Here is a 24,229-nt window from a genome sequence, read left to right on the forward strand (position 1 = left end):
TCCCAGGGACAGGGGCACCATGGGGTTAGATACAGAGTAAAGCTCCCTCTACACTGTCCCCCCCCATCCCAGGAACAGGGACAGAGATTAGATCCAGAGTAAAGCTCCCTGTACACCATCCTCCCCACCCTGGGACAGGGACAGGGACAGGGACAGAGATTAGATCCAGAGTAAAGCTCCCTGTACACCATCCTTCCCACCCTGGGACAGGGACAGAGATTAGATCCAGAGTAAAGCTCCCTGTACACCATCCTCCCCACCCTGGGACAGGGACAGGGACAGGGACAGAGATTAGATACAGTGGTTGTAAAGGTACCTCAGAATAAACATTTACAGGAGACCTGAGTGAACGTTTGCACTTTTTATTGGGTTTTTTTTTTTGAAGATTTTATTTGAAGAGTGAATCTTTCATTAAAAACATTGCAGAGTCGATCCTGAAGACAGATGGAGTTGTTTGTCACAGGTCTGTCTGTCGAGAGTAGTTAATGACAGTGTGGTCACCAAAGTGAGGCCATCCCTCCCAGTGTTCCCAATCCACCAAGTTCGACAATTGTTTGGGGGGGGGGGGGGGGGTAACCCTTACCCCCATCAGGGAGAGTCCATGCCCCCTTGGGTGGGGTGAAGGTGGGGCACTCTTTCACCCCCACCCCCCCCCATCAGGACAGTCTGCAGCGTGCAGGAGACCCATAGCCTGGCCACTGTGGGGGGGTGTGACTGAGGGTCCTGAGGTGTCTGGGACAGGAGGTCAAAGGGGAGAGATGTGACCCCACAGCTGAGAGGGGAAAGGGGGATGGGGAAAGGGGGATGGGGAAAGCACACTGGCAACCAGGCCGGGGGGGGGCGGGGGCGGGGGTGAAGGGGGAGAAAGCCAGAAAGAGTTTGGGCGTGTGTGGGCATGTGTCTCTGTGGATATGAGGCTGTGTGTGTTTGTGAGAGAGAGAGAGACAGGAAGACAGAGACTCACACAGACGTAGTGTGTGTGAGAGAGAGAGAGTGAGTGTGAGTGAGAGTGTGACTGAGAGAGTGAGTGTGTGACAGAGTGAGAGACAGTGAGTTTGAGTGCGAGTGCGACAGTGAGTGAGTGTGAGTGAGAGTGTGACAGAGTGTGAGTGTGAGAAACAGAGGGAGGGGGGCTGTGTGTGTGTGTGTGTGTGTGTGTGTGTGTGTGTGTGGAGGGATGGGGCACACTGACACGTGCCTGATACCAGAGGGAAACCACCTCCTCTTGGACGCAGCAGCTTCCCATCCCCACCCTGTGAGGTGTGTGTGTGTGTGTGTGTGTGTGTGTGGAGGGATGGGGCACACTGACACGTGCCTGATACCAGAGTGAAACCACCCCCTCTTGGATGTAGCAGCTTCCCATCCCCACCCTGTGAGGTGTGTGTGTGTGTGTGTGTGTGTGTGGAGGGATGGGGCACACTGACACGTGCCTGATACCAGAGGGAAACCACCTCCTCTTGGACGCAGCAGCTTCCCATCCCCACCCTGTGAGGTGTGTGTGTGTGGAGGGATGGGGCACACTGACACGTGCCTGATACCAGAGTGAAACCACCCCCTCTTGGATGTAGCAGCTTCCCATCCCCACCCTGTGAGGTACACATTGCCCAGTGTCCCCTCGATCAGTGGGAGCCTGCTCCTGGGTTGAGCTGGGACTAGGGGCGGGTCCCTCAGAGGATGGAGCTGGGGCTGGTGACGATGGCTGACATTGGGGTCCAGTCTCTGGGGCCTCGGGGGAGGTGGGTGGGGCTGGGATCAGAGCTGGGGTCACAGGAAGTAGTCAGCCACGGGTTTTTTGGAGGGGATGCCGCGTGTTTCCTGAGGGGCGGCCTCAAAGATGATGAACTCCTTCTGGAGATGTTCGTCCAGTTCCAAAATGGCTGCTACATTTCCACACCTGGGGGGGGGGGGGGGGGGGGGGGGTTTGGTGGGGGGGGTGGGAGGGGGAGAGAGGAGGGGAGGGCGGGGGGGAGACAGAGGAGGGGAAGGGCGAAAGGTATGGGGAGGGGGGAAGAGGGTTGGGGGGGAGGCGGGCGAGAGGGAGGCGGGCGAGAGGGAGGGGGGCGAGAGGGAGGGGGGCGAGAGGGAGGGGGGCGAGAGGGAGGGGGGGCGGGATGGGGAGAGAGGGGGTTGGGGAGGGAGAGAGGGAGGGAGGGAGAGAGGGAGGGAGAGAGGGAGGGAGGGAGGGAGAGAGGGAGAGAGGGAGGGAGGGAGAGAGGGAGAGAGGGAGGGAGGGAGGGAGGAGAGAGGGAGGGAGAGAGGGAGGGAGAGAGGGAGGGAGAGAGGGAGGGAGGGAGGGAGGGAGGGAGGGAGAGAGGGAGGGAGAGAGGGAGGGAGAGAGGGAGGGAGAGAGGGAGGGAGGGAGGGAGGGAGAGAGGGAGGGAGAGAGGGAGGGAGAGAGGGAGGGAGAGAGGGAGGGAGAGAGGGAGGGAGGGAGGGAGGGAGGGAGGGAGGGAGGGAGAGAGGGAGGGAGAGAGGGAGGGAGAGAGGGAGGGAGAGAGGGAGGGAGAGAGGGAGGGAGAGAGGGAGGGAGAGAGGGAGGTAGAGAGGGAGGGAGGGAGAGAGAGAGGGAGAGAGGGAGGGAGGGAGAGAGAGAGGGAGAGAGGGAGGGAGAGAGGGAGGGAGGGAGAGAGAGAGGGAGAGAGGGAGGGAGAGAGGGAGAGAGGGAGGGAGGGAGAGAGGGAGGGAGGGAGAGAGGGAGGGAGAGAGGGAGGGAGAGAGGGAGGGAGGGAGGGAGGGAGAGAGGGAGGGAGAGAGGGAGGGAGAGAGGGAGGGAGAGAGGGAGGGAGAGAGGGAGGGAGAGAGGGAGGGAGGGAGAGAGGGAGGGAGAGAGGGAGGGAGGGAGGGAGGGAGAGAGGGAGGGAGAGAGGGAGGGAGAGAGGGAGGGAGAGAGGGAGGGAGAGAGGGAGGGAGAGAGGGAGAGAGGGAGAGAGGGAGAGAGGGAGAGAGGGAGGGAGAGAGGGAGGGAGAGAGGGAGGGAGAGAGGGAGGGAGGGAGAGAGGGAGGGAGAGAGGGAGGGAGAGAGGGAGGGAGAGAGGGAGGGAGAGAGGGAGGGAGGGAGGGAGGGAGGGAGGGAGGGAGGGAGGAGAGGGAGGGAGAGAGGGAGGGAGAGAGGGAGGGAGAGAGGGAGGAGGGAGAGAGGGAGGGAGAGAGGGAGGGAGAGAGGGAGGGAGGGAGAGAGAGGGAGGGAGAGGAGGGAGGGAGGGAGGAGAGGGAGGGAGAGAGGGAGGGAGAGAGGGAGGAGGAGAGAGGGAGGGAGAGAGAGGGAGGGAGGGAGGGAGAGAGAGAGAGGGAGAGACAGCAGCGGTCAGCTCAGTAACACTCCCCTGCGCCACCTCCCCCACTCCACCCCCTGATGGATTCCCAGCCGATGTCTCCCCATCTTCAAGAGGCCATTCAGCCCCTCTATCGCTGTCCTCCAGCTGCCCCTGAGTCAGTGCCCCATCTATCACTGAGGCGACCTCACCCTGTGTAAAGACCATCCACCTCCGTCCCTCCCCGGGAGAGATGAAGAAGAGGCCCTTCAGCCTGCCCTGACCATGCTGTCACACAGCACCCCCTGGGTGTGGCCTGTCTCTCGCTGCTGTCTGATTGACCCCCCCACCCCCCAGAGGACCGGGAGTGATCAAACATCCCCCGATAACCCAGCAAAGTCTCCAGACATTAACGCACAAATCTACGTGAAAACAACATCAACACATCTCCTCAAACCGATGTCACGGTCACACAGGGGACCCCTCACATCTACGTCCCCTCTCTCAGCTCAAACCCACCCTCCCCTCAGCCACTGACATTTCCACCCTGGGGTGGGTGGGGGGAACGACCCATTCTGTCGACACGGCTGAGAACGCTGGCAACTGTTATCAACCCCATCGCTCACCCGAGGCTGTCCACGGACTGTCCGAGCTCCCCTCAGAGCTGACCGCACACACCCCCCCACCCCCACCCCCCCCAGGAATCTCTCCACAGCCTTCCGATAAACGTAGTAGCTAGAACTGTACACCATGTCCCAAACGGGGGCCTGAGTAACGTCCAGCACAGCTGCCGCGTGACTGGGCAGTTTCCCTCCTCCAGGTGGGACACAGTGGGTCGACCCACAGCGGGTTCAAGGTGGCAGCTGACCAGCACCTTGTCGAGGGGGGCAACGAGGGACGGTGGGGGGGGGGGGGCGATAGATGCTGGGCAGAGCAATGCCGATACCCCCACAAACACGCAGCTTTTACAGAACGCCTCGACTGACAGAGGGAAGCACTCCGACATGCCTTCTGGAGGACCTCAGCCATTTTCAGGAGCTGTGGACCCGTGGACCCGTGGGCCCAGATCCCTCGGGGCACGTTCTGCAGCAGGAGGATTGACCATCTCAGCACATCCGTGCCCAGTTCAGGTGATATCACAGAATCAGACCACCCCTGGAGTGAGGAAACAGGCCGTTCGGCCGGGTACGTCCACACACACTGACCCTCCGAAACGTTCCCCATCCAGACCCATTCCCCAAAAACCGACACTTAATCTGGACTAATGCAACCGAACCTGCACGTCCCTGAACACTATGGGCAACCTGGCACGTGAAATCCCCACGGCCGATCCACCCTCACCTGCACATCCCTGGGCACTACGGGGCACTGTCCCCACAGCCAATCCCACCCTAACCTGCACATCCCTGGGCACTACGGGACAATTTCCCCACGGCCAATCCCACCCTAACCTGCACATCCCTGGGCACTACAGGACAATTTCCCCACGGCCAATCCCACCCTAACCTGCACATCCCTGGGCACTATGGGACAATTTCCCCACGGCCGATCCACCCTAACCTGCACATCCCTGGGCACTACGGGGCACTGTCCCCACAGCCAATCCCACACTCACCTGCACATCCCTGGGCACTACAGGACAATTTCCCCACAGCCAATCCCACCCTAACCTGCACATCCCTGGGCACTACGGGACAATTTCCCCACGGCCAATCCCACACTCACCTGCACATCCCTGGGCACTACGGGACAATTTCCCCACAGCCAATCCCACCCTAACCTGCACATCCCTGGGCACTACGGGACAATTTCCCACGGCCGATCCACCCTAACCTGCACATCCCTGGGCACTACGGGACAATTTCCCACGGCCGATCCACCCTAACCTGCACATCCCTGGGCACTACGGGGCACTGTCCCCACAGCCAATCCCACCCTAACCTGCACATCCCTGGGCACTACAGGACAATTTCCCCACGGGACAATCCCACCCTAACCTGCACATCCCTGGGCACTACGGGACAATTTCCCCACGGCCAACCCACCCTAACCTGCACATCCCTGGGCACTACGGGACAATTTCCCCACGGCCAATCCACCCTAACCTGTACATCCCTGGGCACTACGGGACAATTTCCCCACGGCCAATCCCACCCTAACCTGCACATCCCTGGGCACTACAGGATAATTTCCCCACGGCCAATCCCACCCTAACCTGCACATCCCTGGGCACTACGGGACAATTTCCCCACGGCCAATCCCACCCTATCCTGCACATCTCTGGGCATTATGGGACAATTTCCCACGGCCGATCCACCCTAACCTGTACATCCCTGAGCACTACGGGACAATTTCCCAGGGCCCCTAACCTGCACATCCCCATGGGCTCCGAGTGCGGGCTGACCCAGACCGGGAGCGTACACGGGGCTCCGAGTGCGGTCTGACCCAGACCGGGAGTGTACACGGGGCTCCGAGTGCACTCTGACCCAGACCGGGAGTGTACACGGGGCTCCGAGTGCACTCTGACCCAGACCGGGAGTGTACACGGGGCTCCGAGTGCAGTCTGACCCAGAACGGGAGTGTACACGGGGCTCCGAGTGCACTCTGACCCAGACCGGGAGTGTACACGGGGCTCCGAGTGCACTCTGACCCAGACCGGGAGTGTACACGGGGCTCCGAGTGCGGTCTGACCCAGACCGGGAGTGTACACGGGGCTCCGAGTGCGGTCTGACCCAGACCGGGAGTGTACACGGGGCTCCGAGTGCGGTCTGACCCAGACCGGGAGTGTACACGGGGCTCCGAGTGCACTCTGACCCGACCGGGAGTGTACACGGGGCTCCGAGTGCGGTCTGACCCAGACCGGGAGTGTACACGGGGCTCCGAGTGCGGTCTGACCCAGACTGGGAGTGTACACGGGGCTCCGAGTGCACTCTGACCCAGACCGGGGAGTGTACACGGGGCTCCGAGTGCGGTCTGACCCAGACCGGGAGTGTACACGGGGCTCCGAGTGCGGTCTGACCCAGACTGGGAGTGTACACAGCCCTGCTCCCTCTGAGCCTACAGATGTCACATGCCAATGTTCAGAGCAGTATTCCTGGTGGCCTCCACTCACCTGTAGCAGTAATTCGGTGCAGACCAGACAGTTAGCACGGTCTCGTTAAAGTGCCATTTATAACCTTCCATCACCAACTGGTGAGCCCGACAGATCATATCGATGTCATTCGCAGCGTTGAACTGAGTGACGACATCACTGCCAAACAGGTAACCAGCTCCCCTTGGGCTCACACCCCAACCCGTAGTGTCTGAAAAAGCAAACACGGGGAGAGTCAGTGTCCCCCTCCCCCCGTACTCCGGGAGAGTCAGTGTCTCCCCATACCCCGGGGAGAGTTAGCGTCCCCTCCTGTACCCCGGGGAGAGCTAGCGTCCCCTCCCGTGCCCCGGGGAGAGTCAGTGTCCCCCCCCCCCCCCCCCGTACCCCGGGGAGAGTCAGCATCCCCCCCCCCGTACCCCGGGGAGAGTCAGCGTCCCCCCCCTCCCCCCCAGGGAGAGTCAGGGTCCCCCCCTGTACCCCGGGGAGAGTCAGTGCCCCCCCTCCCCCCCCGTACTCCGGGAGAGTCAGCGACCCACCTCGCCCCCCTCCCCCCACCCCCCCACCCGTACCCAGGGGAGAGTTAGTGTCTCCCCATACCCCCGGGGAGAGTCAGCGTTTCCCCCCCCCCGTACCCTGGGGGAGAGTCAGCATCCCCCCCCCGTACCCCGGGGAGAGTCAGCGTCCCCCCCCCGCCCCGTACCCCGGGGAGAGTCAGCGTCCCCCCCCCGTACCCCGGGGAGAGTCAGCGTCCCCCCCCCCCGTACCCCGGGGAGAGTCAGCGTCCCCCCCCCCCCCGATACCCCGGGGAGAGTCAGCGTCCCCCCCCCCGTACCCCGGGGAGAGTCAGCGTCCCCCCCCCCGTACCCCGGGGAGAGTCAGCGTCCCCCCCCCCGTACCCCGGGGAGAGTCAGCGTTCCCCCCCCCCCGTACCCCGGGGAGAGTCAGCGTCCCCCCCCCCCGTACCCCGGGGAGAGTCAGCGTCCCCCCCCCCGTACCCCGGGGAGAGTTAGCATCCCCTCCTGTACCCTGGGGGAGAGTCAGCGTCCCCTCCTGTACCCCGGGGAGAGTTAGCGTCCCCTCCTGTACCCTGGGGAGATTTAGCGTCCCCTCCTGTACCCCGGGGAGAGTCAGTGTCCCCCTCCCCCCCCCCGTACTCCGGGAGAGTCAGCGTCCCCCCCTGTACCCTGGGGAGAGTCAGTGTCCCCCCCCATACCCCTGGGAGAGTCAGCGTCCCCCGCCCCCGGGGAGAGTCAGGAGAGTCAGCGTCCCCCCCCATACCCCTGGGAGAGTCAGCGTCCCCCCCCCCCCCCCCGGGGAGAGTCAGTGTCCCCCTCCCCCCCGTACTCCGGGAGAGTCAGCGACCCACCTCGCCCCCCACCCGTACCCAGGGGAGAGTTAGTGTCTCCCCATACCCCGGGGAGAGTCAGCGTTCCCCCCCCCCGTACTCCGGGGAGAGTCAGTGTCCCCCTCCTGTACCCCGGGGAGAGTCAGCGTCCCTCCCGCACCCCTGGGAGAGTCAGTGTCCGCCCCGTACCCCGGGAGAGTCAGTGTCCCCTCCCGTACCTCGGGGAGAGTCAGCGTCCCCTCCCGTACCGCGGGGAGAGTCAGTGCCCAACCTGCTATTGCCCAGTTGAAGATCCCCAAACAATGTATTGCACCCTTCGCCCTCGCCCACTGCCCATTTACCTTCAGGGTCTGACCACAGGAGATCACACATGGGCCCGTCATGAGGGACCTCCTGTTTACGATCTATTGTCCTGATCTGATCCAGCGTTTGTATGGAGGGAGAGAGACCGCCGTGCACGCAAAAAATCTGCATATAGGAGACAACAGAGAGGCGACAGAGGCAGTCAGGATGGAGACCAGGCCCAGGGAGGGTCACCGCGTTTCCCTAAACCCCCTGTGATACACAGCACCATCACCCCCTCACTCCCCACGAACCCCGTGTGGGTGTAACTGACCCTCAGTCAGGATGGAGACTGGGCCCAGGGAGGGTCACCACGTTTCCCTAAACCCCCTGTGATACACAGCACCATCACCCCCTCACTCCCCCACGAACCCCGTGTGGGTGTAACTGACCCTCAGTCAGGATGGAGACCGGGCCCAGGGAGGGTCACCGCGTTTCCCTAAACCCCCTGTGATACACAGCACCATCACCCCCTCACTCCCCCACGAACCCCGTGTGGGTGTAACTGACCCTCAGTCAGGATGGAGACCGGGCCCAGGGAGGGTCACCGCGTTTCCCTAAACCCCCTGTGATACACAGCACCATCACCCCCCTCACTCCCCCACGAACCCCGTGTGGGTGTAACTGACCCTCAGTCAGGATGGAGACCGGGCCCAGGGAGGGTCACCACGTTTCCCTAAACCCCCTGTGATACACAGCACCATCACCCCCTCACTCCCCCACGAACCCCGTGTGGTGTAACTGACCCTCAGTCAGGATGGAGACCGGGCCCAGGGAGGGTCACCGCGTTTCCCTAAACCCCCTGTGATAAACAGCACCATCACCCCCTCACTCCCCGTGTGGGTGTAACTGACCCTCAGTCAGGATGGAGACTGGGCCCAGGGAGGGTCACCACGTTTCCCTAAACCCCCCTGTGATACACAGCACCATCACCCCCCTCACTCCCCCACGAACCCCGTGTGGGTGTAACTGACCCTCAGTCAGGATGAAGACCAGGCCCAGGGAGGGTCACCGCGTTTCCCTAAACCCCCTGTGATACACAGCACCATCACCCCCCTCACCCCCTCACTCCCCCACGAACCCCGTGTGGGTGTAACTGACCCTCAGTCAGGATGGAGGACCGGGCCCAGGGAGGGTCACCACGTTTCCCTAAACCCCCTGTGATACACAGCACCATCACCCCCCTCACCCCCTCACTCCCCCACGAACCCCGTGTGGGTGTAACTGACCCTCAGTCAGGATGGAGACTATGGAGACTGGGCCCAGGGAGGGTCACCACGTTTCCCTAAACCCCCTGTGATACACAGCACCATCACCCCCCTCACTCCCCGTGTGGGTGTCAGTGACCCCGCCCCCCCCCAACCTTGAGCCCACCTCATTTCCCCAGCCGTTACCTTCCCATCGATGATTGCTGACAGACTGAGGTAGTCGAAGATTTCCGTGCAGTATCGCCACACAGTGACCGAGCCGTATTTCCGCAGACACTCATCATAAAAGCCATAGACCTGTGTGATCTGTCGACTCTCGTGATTGCCCCGGATCAGGGTGATCCTGTCTGGGTATCGCACCTGAGTTTCGGGCAGGGTGGGGGGGTACAGAGAGAGAGGAGAGGCTCAGGGGTACTGCCAACACTGCAATAGGCTTTCAACATTATACCAAACCCCACACAGCTCCCTCTACACTGTCCCCCCATCCCTGGGACAGGGACAGCACGGGGGTTAGATACAGAGTAAAGCTCCCTCTACACTGTCCCCCCCATCCCAGGGACAGGGACAGCACGGGGGTTAGATACAGAGTAAAGCTCCCTCTACACTGTCCCCCCCATCCCAGGGACAGGGACAGCACGGGGGTTAGATACAGAGTAAAGCTCCCTCTACACTGTCCCCCCCATCCCAGGGACAGGGACAGCACGGGGGTTAGATACAGAGTAAAGCTCCCTCTACACTGTCCCCCCCATCCCTGGGACAGGGACAGCACGGGGTTAGATACAGAGTAAAGCTCCCTCTACACTGTCCCCCCCCATCCCAGGGACAGGGACAGCACGGGGTTAGATACAGAGTAAAGCTCCCTCTACACAGTCCCCCCCATCCCAGGGACAGGGACAGCACCGGGTTAGATACAGAGTAAAGCTCCCTCTACACTGTCCCCCCGGTGTGATGGAACCTACCTTATGAGAACTCCCTGACCCACCCTTCGAGCAGCTCCTCACCTTCAGAGCTAGCAGCAGCAGGAAGGTCTCAACGCTGTAGAAGCCTCGGTCCACAAAGTCTCCCATGAATAGATAATTGGTCTCTGGTACATCGCCGCCCACCTGGGGGGAGGGAGGGGGGAGAATGACAAAGTGTCCGGAACATAACGAGGAGAAGGATGATCTCTCCAAAGCTCACAGTTTCCTTCATATGGCCCATGGAGTGGGCTCAGGCCTCAATACACAGTGCACTCCCCAGGGTCAGTCCTTACAACAAGATGTCAGATTCTGAGAGTGTCCGGGGTAACAAACCATCGGGGGGGGGGGGGAGGAGAAGAGAGGGGGGGGGGGGGGGGGGGGAGAGACAGGGGGAGAGAACTGTTACTCACCCTGAATAATTCCTTCAGGTCATAGAACTGACCGTGGATATCGCCACAAACCTGGACAGAAAGAGAACAACCATCAGAAACCTCTCACACCCAGAACTTCATTAATCTGGTTCTCACAATTACTGACCCTCCCACAGTGTGGGGCTCCCTCGGTGCTGACCCTCCCACAGTGTGGGGCTCCCTCGGCGCTGACCCTCTCACAGTGTGGGGCTCCCTCGGCGCTGACCCTCCCACAGTGCGGGGCTCCCTCGGCGCTGACCCTCCCACAGTGTGGGGCTCCCTCGGCACTGACCCTCCCACAGTGCGGGGCTCCCTCGGCACTGACCCTCCCACAGTGTGGGGCTCCCTCGGCGCTGACCCTCCCACAGTGGGGGGCTCCCTCGGCGCTGACCCTCCCACAGTGGGGGGCTCCCTCGGCGCTGACCCTCCCACAGTGCGGGGCTCCCTCGGCGCTGACCCTCCCACAGTGCGGGGCTCCCTCGGCGCTGACCCTCCCACAGTGCGGGGCTCCCTCGGCGCTGACCCTCCCACAGTGCGGGGCTCCCTCGGCGCTGACCCTCCCACAGTGAGGGGCTCCCTCGGCGCTGACCCTCCCACAGTGTGGGGCTCCCTCGGCGCTGACCCTCCCACAGTGTGGGGCTCCCTCGGCGCTGACCCTCCCACAGTGGGGGGCTCCCTCGGCGCTGACCCTCCCACAGTGGGGGGCTCCCTCGGCGCTGACCCTCCCACAGTGGGGGGCTCCCTCGGCGCTGACCCTCCCACAGTGGGGGGCTCCCTCGGCGCTGACCCTCCCACAGTGGGGGGCTCCCTCGGCGCTGACCCTCCCACAGTGGGGGGCTCCCTCGGCGCTGACCCTCCCACAGTGTGGGGCTCCCTCGGCGCTGACCCTCCCACAGTGCGGGGCTCCCTCGGCGCTGACCCTCCCACAGTGCGGGGCTCCCTCGGCGCTGACCCTCCCACAGTGCGGGGCTCCCTCGGCGCTGACCCTCCCACAGTGCGGGGCTCCCTCGGCACTGACCCTCCCGCAGTGCGGGGCTCCCTCAGCACTGACCCTCCCGCAGTGCGGGGCTCCCTCGGAGGTGACTTTTTGACGGACTCAGTTAGTGCCTGAGTTGTTTCAGGATTAAATGCTGCTGATATAATTCATTAATGGGTGAAATGGGAGGGGTGGGGGAAGAGACAGAGAGACAGAGAGAGAGAGAGAGAGAGAGAGAGCGTAAGAAAGAGAGCAACATTGAGGAGAAATGAATGAGGTGTTGTTCGTGGAAACTCACCGTCACTGGAGAATCAACCTGCTGCACGTTACTCTCCTCTACTAGGATCTCCCTACACCAATACAGACAGAACACAACCTGTTAAAACCAGCTCATGAACACACAAGATGGCAGGGGGAGCATGAGGGAAGTTGGATGGGATTGTGGTGGGTGTCCGAGTATGGTAAAAACAGGGTTTTGGGGTTGTGAGTGGTTAGGAATGATTGCTCCTGTTCTCGGTATCCCTGGTCAGAACCCACTTCAGGCCTCTTGGGGTGGGGTGGGGTGGGGGGGGGGGGGGGGGGGGGTGTCAGCCTCCTGAGGGAGTGCAGTGTTAAATCACTGGAATAATTCCCTCGCCCCGTCTGGCCCAGGTTAAATCACCGGGTAGAGACTCCACCCACAAGGGGGGGTGAGGTCCAGGGGCTGATGTGATCAAAGATTAGAAGATGTTAAGGGAAACTTAGTCGATTCACCCCTTGGCGACTGGGAGTCTAGGAGGAGGGGGGAACAGAGTCAAACGTTATCAGGTCTGGCAGTGTCTGCGAAGAGAGATCCAAGTTCACATTTCGGGACCAGTGAGTTCGAAAGGAAGGGTGGCCAGACCAGAAACGGTAACTCGGATTTCTCTGCACAGACGCTGCCAGACATGCTGAGTTTTTCCAGCAACTTCTGGTTTTGCTCCTGACTTGCAGCATCCGCAATTAGATTTGAGATGAGATTAGATTACTTACAGCAAGGAAACAGGCCCTTCGGCCCAACAAGTCCACACCGACCCTCCCAAGAGCAACCCGCCCAGACCCATTCCCCTACATTTACCCCTGACTAATGCACCGAACACTACGGGCAATTTAGCATGGCCAAATCACCTAACCTGCACCTAATCTGGACTGTGGGAGGAAACCCACGCAGACACGGGGAGAACGTGCAAACTCCACACAGAGAGTCGCCTGAGGCGGGAATTGAACCCAGGTCTCTGGCACTGTGAGGCATTTCAAACCGGTCCTTACAGGAGCGAGGTTTTGCAAACACTCGTTCACAGAGCGGGGGGGAGAGCTGGGTCTCTAACTCTTTCCCACAGACAGTGACTGAGGGTGGCTGGGACTTTTGAGGCCGGCTGACTCTTGCTCTGCGAAGGGAGCATGGGAGATGGGAGAAGGTGGGGAGCTGGGGTTCAGTCATAGATCGATTGGTCACTGCAGGTACACAGCTGGCTTACTGACCCTCTGTAAAAGCTGGAGTGAGCTTTCACTGGGTCAACAACAGCACGCAGAACACAGCCAATGTATGGCCCTGGGGGGGGTGAGTTATTGAACAGTGAGGCCTTGGAGTTCAGGTTCCCAGTTCCTTGAAAGTGGAATCACAGGAAATCAGGGCAGTGTTTGGTCCATTTACTCTTATTGGTTAGTGCATTAAGTGTCGGAGTTGGGAAGTCATGGCTGTAGTCACGAGACCACCTCTGGAATACTGCATTCGGCTCCAGTCTCCCGGCTACAAGAGGGATGTTGTGAAACTTGAAAGGGTTCAGCAAAGATTCACAAGGACGTTGCCAGGGGTTGGAGGGTGTGAGCTACAGGGAGAGGCTGAACAGGCTGGGGCTGTTTTCCCTGGAGCGTCAGAGGATGAAGGGGTGACTTTATAGAGGTTTATAAGATCATGAGGTACCTGGATAGGGTGAACAGTCAAGGTCTTTTCCCCCTGGGGTGGGAATTCCCAAACTAGAGGGGTAGAGGTTTTGAGGTGAGAGGGGGAAAGGTTTAAAGAGAGACCTAAGGGGCAATGTTTTCACACAGAGGGTGGAGAGGGTATGGAACAAGCTGTCAGAGGAAGTGGTGGAGGCTGGGGACAATGAGAATATTTAAAAGGAAAATGGATGGGGGATATGATTAGGAAAAGATGAGTGGATAAATAGGAAGGAAAATGAACCTTCCAGCTCAGTGAGCAAACCTACATCCAGAACCTCAACCTGAGCTACAAATCTTCCCCAAAGCTGTGAATAGGGAAAGTTTCGAGGGATATGGGCCAAACGCTGTCCAATGGGACTAGATTAAAAAGGGTATCTGGTCAGTATAAAGGGGAGTTGGACCTGAAGGTCTGATTCTGTGCTGTAAACCTCTATGGTTCCAAAGAATCCCTATGAACTGCACCCAGGCAGCTTGTTCCTTGAAGTGACCAAACCAAATCTGCCACTGGTTACTTGGACAGACCACGAGCTCTCATTTCCCCACAGCTAGGTCAAACCTCTAGTCCCTGTCCAACCCAGGCTCACAGTTCCCCCTCAAACAGCAGTGTGGCTGCACCCAGGCCTTCCCAAGGGGCAATTAGGGAGCAAAACCCACACCTACAAATCAGAAATAAGATGGGAACTTGCCACGCAGGACCCAGAGTCTGAACAAAAACAAATCAAGTTGGGGGCGAGGGGTAAAACGGGGCCACGGAGATTGGGACAATCCATTAAAAGGCAGGAAGGAAAAGCAAAGGAAATATTTTGTCATTCTCGATGAATGGGAACATCACGGAGAGACTGGGTTTAAAATAACCTGCAGGGGATAGTAACTAAGGTGTTACATCTGTGACCAAAGAGCTTAACGATAAGGGACTGGGTTATAGACAGGAGCTTAACGATAAGGGACTGGGTTAGAGACAGGGCCTTAACGATAAGGGACTGGGTTAGAGACAGGGCCTTAACGATAAGGGACTGGGTTATAGACAGGGCCTTAACGATAAGGGACTGGGTTAGAGACAGGGCCTTAACGATAAGGGACCGGGTTAGAGACAGGGCCTTAACGATAAGGGACCGGGTTAGAGACAGGGCCTTAACGATAAGAGACCGGGTTAGAGACAGGGCCTTAACGATAAGGGACTGGGTTATAGACAGGGCCTTAACGATAAGGGACTGGGTTAGAGACAGGGCCTTAACGATAAGGGACTGGGTTAGAGACAGGGCCTTAACGATAAGGGACTGGGTTAGAGACAGGGCCTTAACGATAAGGGACTGGGTTAGAGACAGGGCCTTAACGATAAGGGACTGGGTTAGAGACAGGGCCTTAACGATAAGAGACTGGGTTAGAGACAGGGCCTTAACGATAAGGGACCGGGTTAGAGACAGGGCCTTAACGATAAGGGACCGGGTTAGAGACAGGGCCTTAACGATAAGGGACCGGGTTAGAGACAGGGCCTTAACGATAAGGGACTGGGTTATAGACAGGGCCTTAACGATAAGGGACTGGGTTAGAGACAGGGCCTTAACGATAAGGGACCGGGTTATAGACAGGAGCTTAACGATAAGGGACCGGGTTAGAGACAGGGCCTTAACGATAAGGGACTGGGTTAGAGACAGGGCCTTAACGATAAGGGACCGGGTTAGAGACAGGGCCTTAACGATAAGGGACCGGGTTAGAGACAGGGCCTTAACGATAAGGGACCGGGTTAGAGACAGGGCCTTAACGATAAGGGACTGGGTTAGAGACAGGGCCTTAACGATAAGGGACTGGGTTAGAGACAGGGCCTTAACGATAAGGGACTGGGTTAGAGACAGGGCCTTAACGATAAGGGACTGGGTTAGAGACAGGGCCTTAACGATAAGAGACCGGGTTAGAGACAGGGCCTTAACGATAAGGGACTGGGTTAGAGACAGGGCCTTAACGATAAGGGACTGGGTTAGAGACAGGGCCTTAACGATAAGGGACTGGGTTAGAGACAGGGCCTTAACGATAAGGGACTGGGTTAGAGACAGGGCCTTAACGATAAGGGACTGGGTTAGAGACAGGGCCTTAACGATAAGGGACTGGGTTATAGACAGGGCCTTAACGATAAGGGACTGGGTTAGAGACAGGGCCTTAACGATAAGGGACCGGGTTAGAGACAGGGCCTTAACGATAAGGGACTGGGTTAGAGACAGGAGCTTAATGTGTCACCGAGAAGAGCAACCAACAGGATTGGGAGGGTATTAGATACCGGGGGGGGGGGGGGGGGGGGGGGGGGGGGGGGTCTGTGTATGAGAGCGAGTGTGTGTGTGGGTGTGCGCGAGAGCAAGAGTGAGAGCGCGAGCGAGAGCCTGTGAGTGAGCGAGTGAGAGCGAGTGCGAGAGAGCGAGTGAGTGCGAGTGAGAGCGAGAGCGAGAGCGTGCGAGAGCGAGTGAGAGCGAGAGCGAGTGCGAGAGAGCGAGAGAGTGCGAGAGAGAGCGAGAGAGAGCGAGAGAGAGCGAGAGAGAGCGAGAGAGAGCGAGAGAGTGCGAGAGAGTGCGAGAGAGTGCGAGAGAGTGCGAGAGAGTGCGCGAGAGTGAGCGAGAGTGAGCGAGAGTGAGCGAGAGTGCGAGAGAGTGCGAGAGAGTGCGAGAGAGTGCGAGAGAGTGCGAGAGAGAGCGAGAGGGAGCGAGAGGGAGCGAGAGAGAGCGAGAGAGAGCGAGAGAGAGCGAGAGAGAGCGAGAGAGAGCGAGAGAGAGCGAGAGAGAGCGAGAGAGAGCGAGAGAGTGCGAGAGAGTGCGAGAGAGTGCGAGAGAGTGCGAGAGAGTGCGAGAGAGTGCGAGAGAGTGCGAGAGAGTGAGCGAGTGTGAGAGAGAGTGCGAGAGAGTGCGAGAGAGTGCGAGAGAGTGCGAGAGAGTGCGAGAGAGTGCGAGAGAGTGCGAGAGAGTGCGAGAGTGCGAGAGAGTGCGAGAGAGTGCGAGAGAGTGCGAGAGAGTGCGAGAGAGTGCGAGAGAGAGCGAGAGAGAGCGAGAGAGAGCGAGAGAGAGCGAGAGAGAGCGAGAGAGAGCGAGAGAGAGCGAGAGAGAGCGAGAGAGTGCGAGAGAGAGCGCGAGAGAGCGCGAGAGAGCGCGAGAGAGCGCGAGAGAGCGCGAGAGAGCGCGAGCGCGTGTGTGTGTGAGAGAGAGAGAGAGAGAGAGAGAGAGAGAGTCTGCGTGCGTGCCTGTGTGTGTGTGTTTGTTTATGTGGGGGTGGGAACAGGAACGTGCTGGTTGGGGGAGGTGTAGACTGACAGAAATCCAGGAGGAACCTCACCCGCAGTAGCACCAACCTGGCTTTGGCACACAGTGCTTTGACTTCATTCTCCTTGATCAGCTCACACTGTCGAAGCTGCTCGATCTGCCGGTCCAAATCACTGATCTCTGTCATGGTGGAGGGAGGGAGCTGGCAGGAGGCAGCAGGAAGAGGAGAGCATACTGGTTAACAGGGCACTCACTGGGAATGACAGAGACAGACACACACACACACTCACTCTCACACAGTCAGTCACACACACTCTCAGTCACACAGACACACACAGTCACAGACACAGAGACTCAGAAAGACACACACACACATTCTCACACACTCAGTCACACAGACAGACACAGTCACAGACAGACAGACACAGAGACTTAGACAGACACACACATACGGTCAGACAGACAGACAGACAGACACACACACACACACACACACAGTCAGACAGACAGACAGACATACACACACAGTTAGACAGACAGACAGACAGACAGACAGACACACACACACAAAACAGGGCACCTACTCAGCTGCATGGCACCCACTTACCCTGGGGTACAGGCCCCCCACCGGGCACTGGCTCTCCCCAGGGTACACACTCCCACTGCTACCCTCTTGTCTTCATAGAGCAGGGCACCCCCCCACTAGTGATATATGAGGTTTTAATGAAAATGGAGGGGTTTAGGAGGGGAAACATGGACTGACAAAGGAGAAGGATCTGGTGGCATTCCAGGACAGCAATTTTAATAATGGTACTGAGACAGGAAGGCACAGCACAGTGGAGGGAGAGGTGGATAAAGGACTGAAAAAACAGCAGCTCTTTACTGAAAACTGCGTTGCAGGAAGAACACGTGATTAAATGACACAGATACAGGTTAATGGATATGCACAGACCTGGTTACAGCTGATCAAAGCTGGGAAACCAAATATTCAGGAGCTTGGGCATTTCCTAAAGGGCAGGTAGAAGCAGAAGTAGAAGCAGAAGCTTTGTTGGCAGAGTGCAAACAACAGCAAGAAATCATCTTCTTCCAAAGATGCAGAACGGAGCAGTTTAGATGTAAAGATCGAGTGGAGAGAACTGGCACGGTTTTTCACTGCAGCGTAGGAGGTTGAGGGATGATTTTAATAAGTTTCAGACAATCAGGACGGGCTTGATAAGGTCAATGAGGAGAAAGTGAGGACTGCAGATCCTGGAGATTAGAGTTGAAAATGTGGTGCTGGAAAAGGGCAGCAGGTCAGGCAGCATCCAAGGAGCAGGAGAATCGACGTTTCGGGCATCAGCCCCTCTTCAGGAATGCCCGAAACGTCGATTCTCCTGTTCCTTGGATGCTGCCTGACTTGATAAGGTCAATGACCAGGCTCTTTTCCCTCGGGGTGGGATGGGGGGAGTTCAAAACCACTGGGCATCGTTTTAATTTGAGGGGAGAAAGATTTCAAAAGGACATGAGGGGCAATTTTTGTTTTAACACATTGGCAGGTCATTCCCCACACGAAGCACTCAGAGGGAGTGGTGGATGACAGTCCAGTTACAACAATTAAAGGATATTTGGGTAGGTTCATGAACAGGATAGTTTTGGGGGCATATGGGCCAGAGATTAGTTTCATTTGCGATCGTGCGAAAGTGGGTACTTGTGGGCTGCTGGAGATTAGAGTTGTGCTGGAAATCGACTTTCCTGCTCCTCGGATGCTGCCTGATCTGCTGTGCTCTTACTGCACTATTCTCTTCTTAGCTTGCGATCACATTCAGTGTGGACTGGTTGTTTCCCTGCTGAATGACTCTGTAATCCACATGGGTGCAGGTAAGAAATAAAATGGGGAAGGAGTAAGGCGGTAAGCCCCAGAACAGCTAGCCAGTGGGACAGAAGGTTAATCAGGAGATATTGAGGGCAAATGAGAATTGCAGCACATGAACTTTAACCTTTAGGTAAATTGGGAAAGGCAGCCAGGAGGGAAAATTCATACAGTGCACTCCCAACAGTTTCCCGGAACAGTATGTGGTAGATCAAAGCAGGGAGCAGGCTATTATGGATCTGGTGATGTTTGATGAGGCATAATTTGGAGATGCTGGTGTTGGACTGGGGCACAGCGCCTTCATCAGGTGGTTGTCTGATGGTTGCAGAGCTCCGAAAGTTGGTGCTTCCAAATAAATCTGTTGGACTATAACCTGGTGTCGTGTGATTTCTAACTTTGATGAGGCAGGTTTAGTGTATGATCGGAGTAAAAGCTCTCCCTGGCAGCAGTGATCAAAAACTACAGAACTTAGCTCTCACAGTCCAGCTGAGGAGAAATATCTTCAAGGAGACCGTGAGGTCTGTAGGTGCTGGAGCTCAGAGTTGAGAGCGCGTTGCTGGAAAAGCACAGCAGGCCAGGCAGCATCCGAGGAGCAGGAGAATCGACGTTTCGGGCCACAGCCCTTCATCAAGAATGAGAAATATCTTCACCCAGCCAGTGGTGAGTCTGCCACTGAAAGTGATTAAGGCTAAAACATCAAATGTTTTCAAGAAAGAGTTAGGTATGGTTCTTGGGACTAAAGAAATGAAAGGGCTGGAGAGAAAAACAGGAACAGGGGACCAAAATTGGATGATCAGCCACGATCCTTTCGAATGGTGGAACAGACTCGAAGGGCCGAATGGACTACTCATATTTTCTATGCTTCTCCATGATTAAAAGTTGGCATCTAAGCCCAGTAGGTAATAAGGCAGGGGAAAGGGAATATTGGCCTTTAATTCGAAGGGAATGGAGTAGGAACGTGGGGAGGTTTTGCTAAACCTACACAAGGCATTATTCAGCCCACAGCCGGAATACTGTGAACTGTTTTAGGGGCCCCTTATCGAAGCAAAGATAGACTGGCAGTCCAGGGAAGGCTGATCGCGGGGATGAGGAGGGACTGTCCTATGGAGGAGAGATCGAGTAGATTAGATTCCCTACAGTACGGAAACAGGCCATTTGGCCCAACACCGACCCTCTGAAGAGTAACCCACTCAGACCCATTCCCCAACACTATATCTACCCCTGACTAATGCATCTAACACTACAGGCAGTTTAGCACGGCCAGTTCAACTGACCTGCACATCTTTGGACTGTGGGAGGAAACTGGAGCTCCCGGAGGAAACCCACGTAGGGATGGGAAAAATGTGCAAACTTCACACAGACAGTCAGGAATTGAACTAGGTCCCTGGCGCTGTGAAGCAGCAGCGCTAACCACTGAGTCACTTCACCGTACGTCATTAAAATGTCAGCCAAAAATGTCTTTCAAGTCCCCTTCTCAAAGTAACTTAAGCTTATATAAAAAAATAAGTGACATGTTAGCTCAGCCAATACATTAAAGGTGAGAGGTTAGAATTGTCTGTATCCCACAAGTTATAAGAACAGTAGGAGACTGTAGGGCGGGGGGTGGGGGGGTTCGATCGATTTCTGTGCTATATAACTGAGTCTGTTCTGCCATTCAGTGTGATTGTAGCTGGTCTGATCATCCTCAACTCCACTTGCCAGCCCTTTCTTCACTCTTTTCCACCCCCCACCCCCCCAAAATACAATCACCTTCCTGATTAAAAACCCCCCTCTCTCGGCCTTGGATATACTGAACGACCCAGCCTTAACAGCCCTCCGCAGTAAAGAATTCCACAGATTCCCTCCCCTTGGAGAGAAGAAATTCCTCCTCATCTGTGTTTTGATTGGGCGACCCTTTATTCGGAGATGAAGAATAAGCCTCTGGGTCTACGTGGGGAAGCTAACTCTCTGCACTTCACGTGTCAAGTCCCCTTATGAATCTTGGTTGTTTCAGGAAGGTCATATCTCATTCTTCTTCACCCCAATGAACACCGATCCAATCTCTGGGTGGCACAGTGACTCAGTGGTTAACGCTGCTACCTCACAGCGCCAGGTACCTGGGTTCAATTCCTGCCTTGGGCGATTGTCTGTGTGGAGTTTGCACGTTCCTCCCAGTGTCTGCGTGGGTTTCCTCTGGGAGCTCTAGTTTCCTCCCACAATCCAAAGATGTGCAGGTCAGTTGAACTGGCCGTGCTAAACTGCCCATAGTGTTAGGTGCATTAGTCAGGAGTAGATATAGGGTCGGGGTGGGTTACTCTTCAGAGGGTCGGTGTGGACTTGTTGAGCTGAATGGCCTGTTCCCACACTGTAGGGAACCAAAACCTGCAACCCATTCTAAACAATGAAAGACATAACAGCAATCTAGGAGGAAGTGAGGGCAGCAGATGCTGGGGATCAGAGTTGAAAGTGTGGTGTCGGAAAAGCGCACCAGGCCAGGCAGCATCTGAGGTGATGAAGGGCTGATGCCCGAAACGTCGATTCTCCTGCTCCTTGGAATGCTCCCTGACCCACTGTGCGTTTCCAGCACCGCAGTCTTAACAGCAACCCAGGTTAGTTCAATGTATCGTGTCAGTCGCACGACACAGGTAATCTTTTGCTATAAACTCTGCGTCTGATGGTCCCGCTCCACCAACTACCTGATGAAGCGGCAGCACTCCGAAAGCTAGTGCTTCCAAATAATCCTGTTGGACTAGGACTTGGAGACGCCGGTGTTGGATTGGGGTGGACAAAAGTTAAAAATCACACAGCACCAGGTTATAGTCCAACAGCTTTATTTGGAAGCACTAGCTTTCGGAGCACAGCTCCCACCTGATGAAGGAGCAACGCTCCGAAAGCTAGTGCTTCCAAATAAACCTGTTGGACTATAACCTGGTGTTGGGTGACTTTTTGTAAAAATTGGACTATTGGTGTGAGTTCAAATTGTGTGTGATGTGATTTTTAAGTTCTTGGACCAGAGGGCATCACCTCAGAATGAGGGGGTCATCCATCAGGCCAGACACAAGAAGAAAAAGAGCCTAAATCTCACTGAGTGGCCCAGCAGACTAGAGGGGACGAATGGCCTCACTGGGAGATTCCCTTCCCTCGCCAGGTGCGAGAGTCCTCACTGCGCGTGCGCACACGGCTCCCCTCCTCCGGACATCGCCGAGCCCGTCTGCGTTTGCGCACTGAGGTGCCTCCGGAAGGCGCCCGAGCGTTCCCGAACCGCCCGCGGCTGCGCACTGCCACCTTCGTGGACAGCCGCACCGGCCGAGTCTGCGCACTGGCCCTGCTCCGGGGCGTCGCCGAACGCCTCCGAACCGCCCGCGGCTGCGCACTGGCCCGCTCCGGGGAACGCCGAACGCCTCCGAACCGCCCGCGGCTGCGCACTGGCCCGCTCCGGGGAACGCCGAACGCCTCCGAACCGCCCGCGGCTGCGCACTGGCCCGCTCCGGGGAACGCCGAACGCCTCCGAACCGCCCGCGGCTGCGCACTGGCCCGTTCCGAGAAAGGCCGAGCGAGCGACGGCCCCAGGATCGGTCGTCGGGCGGTGGGGATCGTCTCGAGCGGCGGCAACAGCGTAGCCGCTTCTTCACTCCCCCCCCCTTTCCCGCCGCACTCTCGTCGCCAGTTCTTTTTCTTACCTGTGCTGTTTCCGTCGCCTCCCCCTCCTCGAGGCCTCGCGGCGTCCAGCCAGCACAAGAAGAGAGAGAGAGAAAGGGAGGGACAGAGAGCGCAGAGCGCCGCTTCGGGCCGACCCGAATACAAGATGGCGGCGGCGGCGGCGGGGGAGAGAGGATGGCGAATGCGCCTGCGCGGCCTAGCCCCGCCCATAACCCCCAAGCCCCGCCCGTGACGGCGGAAGCGCAAGCGCACAATGCCTCCCTGCGCGGGTCGTGGAGTGGGCGCTGGATCTCCAACGGACGTTTGAGTCACGTGGGACTTCCCCTTCCACTGGCCACCCTGCCCGCCATCTTAGTGCGGGGCAGCCAGAATGGGAGGGACTGAGGGGCATCTTGAACATTCCCCTCCCCCACTCGCCCATATCACTGTGTGTGAGAGACAGCCATCTTTACCCCCTCAGGGAGGGGGGGGGGCATCTTTACCCCCTCAGGGAGGGGGGGGGCATCTTTACCCCCTCAGGGAGGGGGGGGGCATCTTTACCCCCTCAGGGAGGGGGGGGGCATCTTTACCCCCTCAGGGAGGGGGGGGCATCTTTACCCCCTCAGGGAGGGGGGGGCATCTTTACCCCCCTCAGGGAGGGAGGGGCATCTTTACCCCCTCAGGGAGGGAGGGGCATCTTTACCCCCTCATAGAGGGAGGGACATCTTTACCCCCTCAGGGAGGGGGGGCATCTTTACATCCTCAGGGAGAGAGGGGCATCTTTACCCCCCTCATGGAGGGAGGGGCATCTTTACCCCCCTCATGGAGGGAGGGGCATCTTTACCCCCTCAGGGAGGGGGGGGCATATTTACCCCCTCAGGGAGGGAGGGGCATCTTTACCCCCTCAGGGAGGGAGGGGCATTTACCCCCTCAGGGAGGGAGGGGCATCTTTACCCCCTCATAGAGGGAGGGGCATATTTAACCCCTTCAAAGAGGGAGGGGCATATTTACCCCCATCAAAGAGGGAGGGGCATCTTTACATCCTCAGGGAGAGAGGGGCATCTTTACCCCCTCAGGGAGGGAGGGGCATCTTTACATCCTCAGGGAGGGAGGGAGGGAGGGGCATCTTTACCCCCTCAGGGAGGGAGGGGCATCTTTAGCCCCTCATAGAGGGAGGGGCATCTTTACCCCCTCAGGGAGAGAGGAGCATCTTTACCCCCCTCATAGAGGGAGGGGCATCTTTACCCCCTCAGGGAGGGAGAGGCATCTTTACATCCTCAGGGAGGGAGGGGCATCTTTACCCCCTCAGGGAGGGAGGGGCATCTTTACATCCTCAGGGAGAGAGGGGCATCTTTACCCCCCTCATAGAGGGAGGGGCATCTTTACCCCCTCAGGGAGGGAGGGGCATCTTTACATCCTCAGGGAGAGAGGGGCATCTTTACCCCCTCAGGGAGAGAGGGGCATCTTTACCCCCCTCATAGAGGGAGGGGCATCTTTACCCCCTCAGGGAGGGAGGGGCATCTTTACATCCTCAGGGAGAGAGGGGCATCTTTACCCCCTCAGGGAGGGAGGGGCATCTTTACCCCCTCATAGAGGGAGGGGCATCTTTACCCCCTCAGGGAGAGTGGAGCACCTTTACCCCCTCAGGGAGAGAGGAGCACCTTTACCCCCTCATAGAGGGAGTGGCATCTTTACCCCCTCATAGAGGGAGTGGCATCTTTACCCCCTCATAGAGGGAGTGGCATCTTTACCCCCTCAGGGAGAAAGGAGCACCTTTAACCCCTCAGGGAGGGAGGGATATTTTTCCCCCCTTCAATGAGTCAGGGGCATCTTTACTCCCTCAGGGAGAAAAGGGCATCTTTACCCCCTTCAAAGAGAGAGGGGCATCTTTACCCCCTCATAGAGGGAGTGGCATCTTTACCCACTCAGGGAGAGAGGGGCATTTTTCCCCCTTCAAAGAGAGAGAGGCATCTTTACCC

General features: G+C 58.0%; 1 protein-coding gene across 2 annotated transcripts; it reads right to left on the bottom strand.

The window, feature by feature from the left end:
- Window positions 1–346: 346 nt before the first annotated feature.
- Window positions 347–22,462, bottom strand: LOC140472257 (serine/threonine-protein phosphatase 4 catalytic subunit). 2 transcript variants are annotated; one of them, XM_072567475.1, is made up of 9 exons: window positions 22,292–22,462; window positions 16,873–16,985; window positions 11,881–11,932; window positions 10,607–10,657; window positions 10,239–10,340; window positions 9,424–9,597; window positions 8,029–8,155; window positions 6,364–6,553; window positions 347–1,894 (listed from the first exon to the last, which is right to left on the bottom strand). In XM_072567475.1, the coding sequence occupies exons 2-9, from the start codon at window positions 16,968–16,970 to the stop codon at window positions 1,765–1,767; spliced, it is 924 nt and encodes a 307-aa protein (XP_072423576.1). In that variant the 5' UTR covers window positions 16,971–16,985; window positions 22,292–22,462; the 3' UTR covers window positions 347–1,764. The 2 variants fall into 2 exon arrangements, with proteins under 2 accessions (XP_072423576.1, XP_072423578.1); XM_072567477.1 differs by having other exon boundaries at window positions 16,857–16,985.
- Window positions 22,463–24,229: the final 1,767 nt, after the last annotated feature.

Source organism: Chiloscyllium punctatum, unplaced genomic scaffold, assembly GCF_047496795.1.
Source record: "Chiloscyllium punctatum isolate Juve2018m unplaced genomic scaffold, sChiPun1.3 scaffold_284, whole genome shotgun sequence".
In the NCBI taxonomy this organism is placed as follows: Eukaryota; Metazoa; Chordata; class Chondrichthyes; order Orectolobiformes; family Hemiscylliidae; genus Chiloscyllium; species Chiloscyllium punctatum.

Bases quoted from the DNA above. Each gene is read 5' to 3' on its own strand.
- LOC140472257 (XM_072567475.1), bottom strand. From the start codon at position 16,970: ATGACAGAGATCAGTGATTTGGACCGGCAGATCGAGCAGCTTCGACAG. The intron at 11,933-16,872 runs GTTGGTGCTACT...GTATTGGTGTAG, and splicing joins GCACTGTGTGCCAAAGCCAG to GGAGATCCTAGTAGAGGAGA. The intron at 1,895-6,363 runs GTGAGTGGAGGC...CCCCCCCCCCAG, and splicing joins GCACCGAATTACTGCTACAG to GTGTGGAAATGTAGCAGCCA.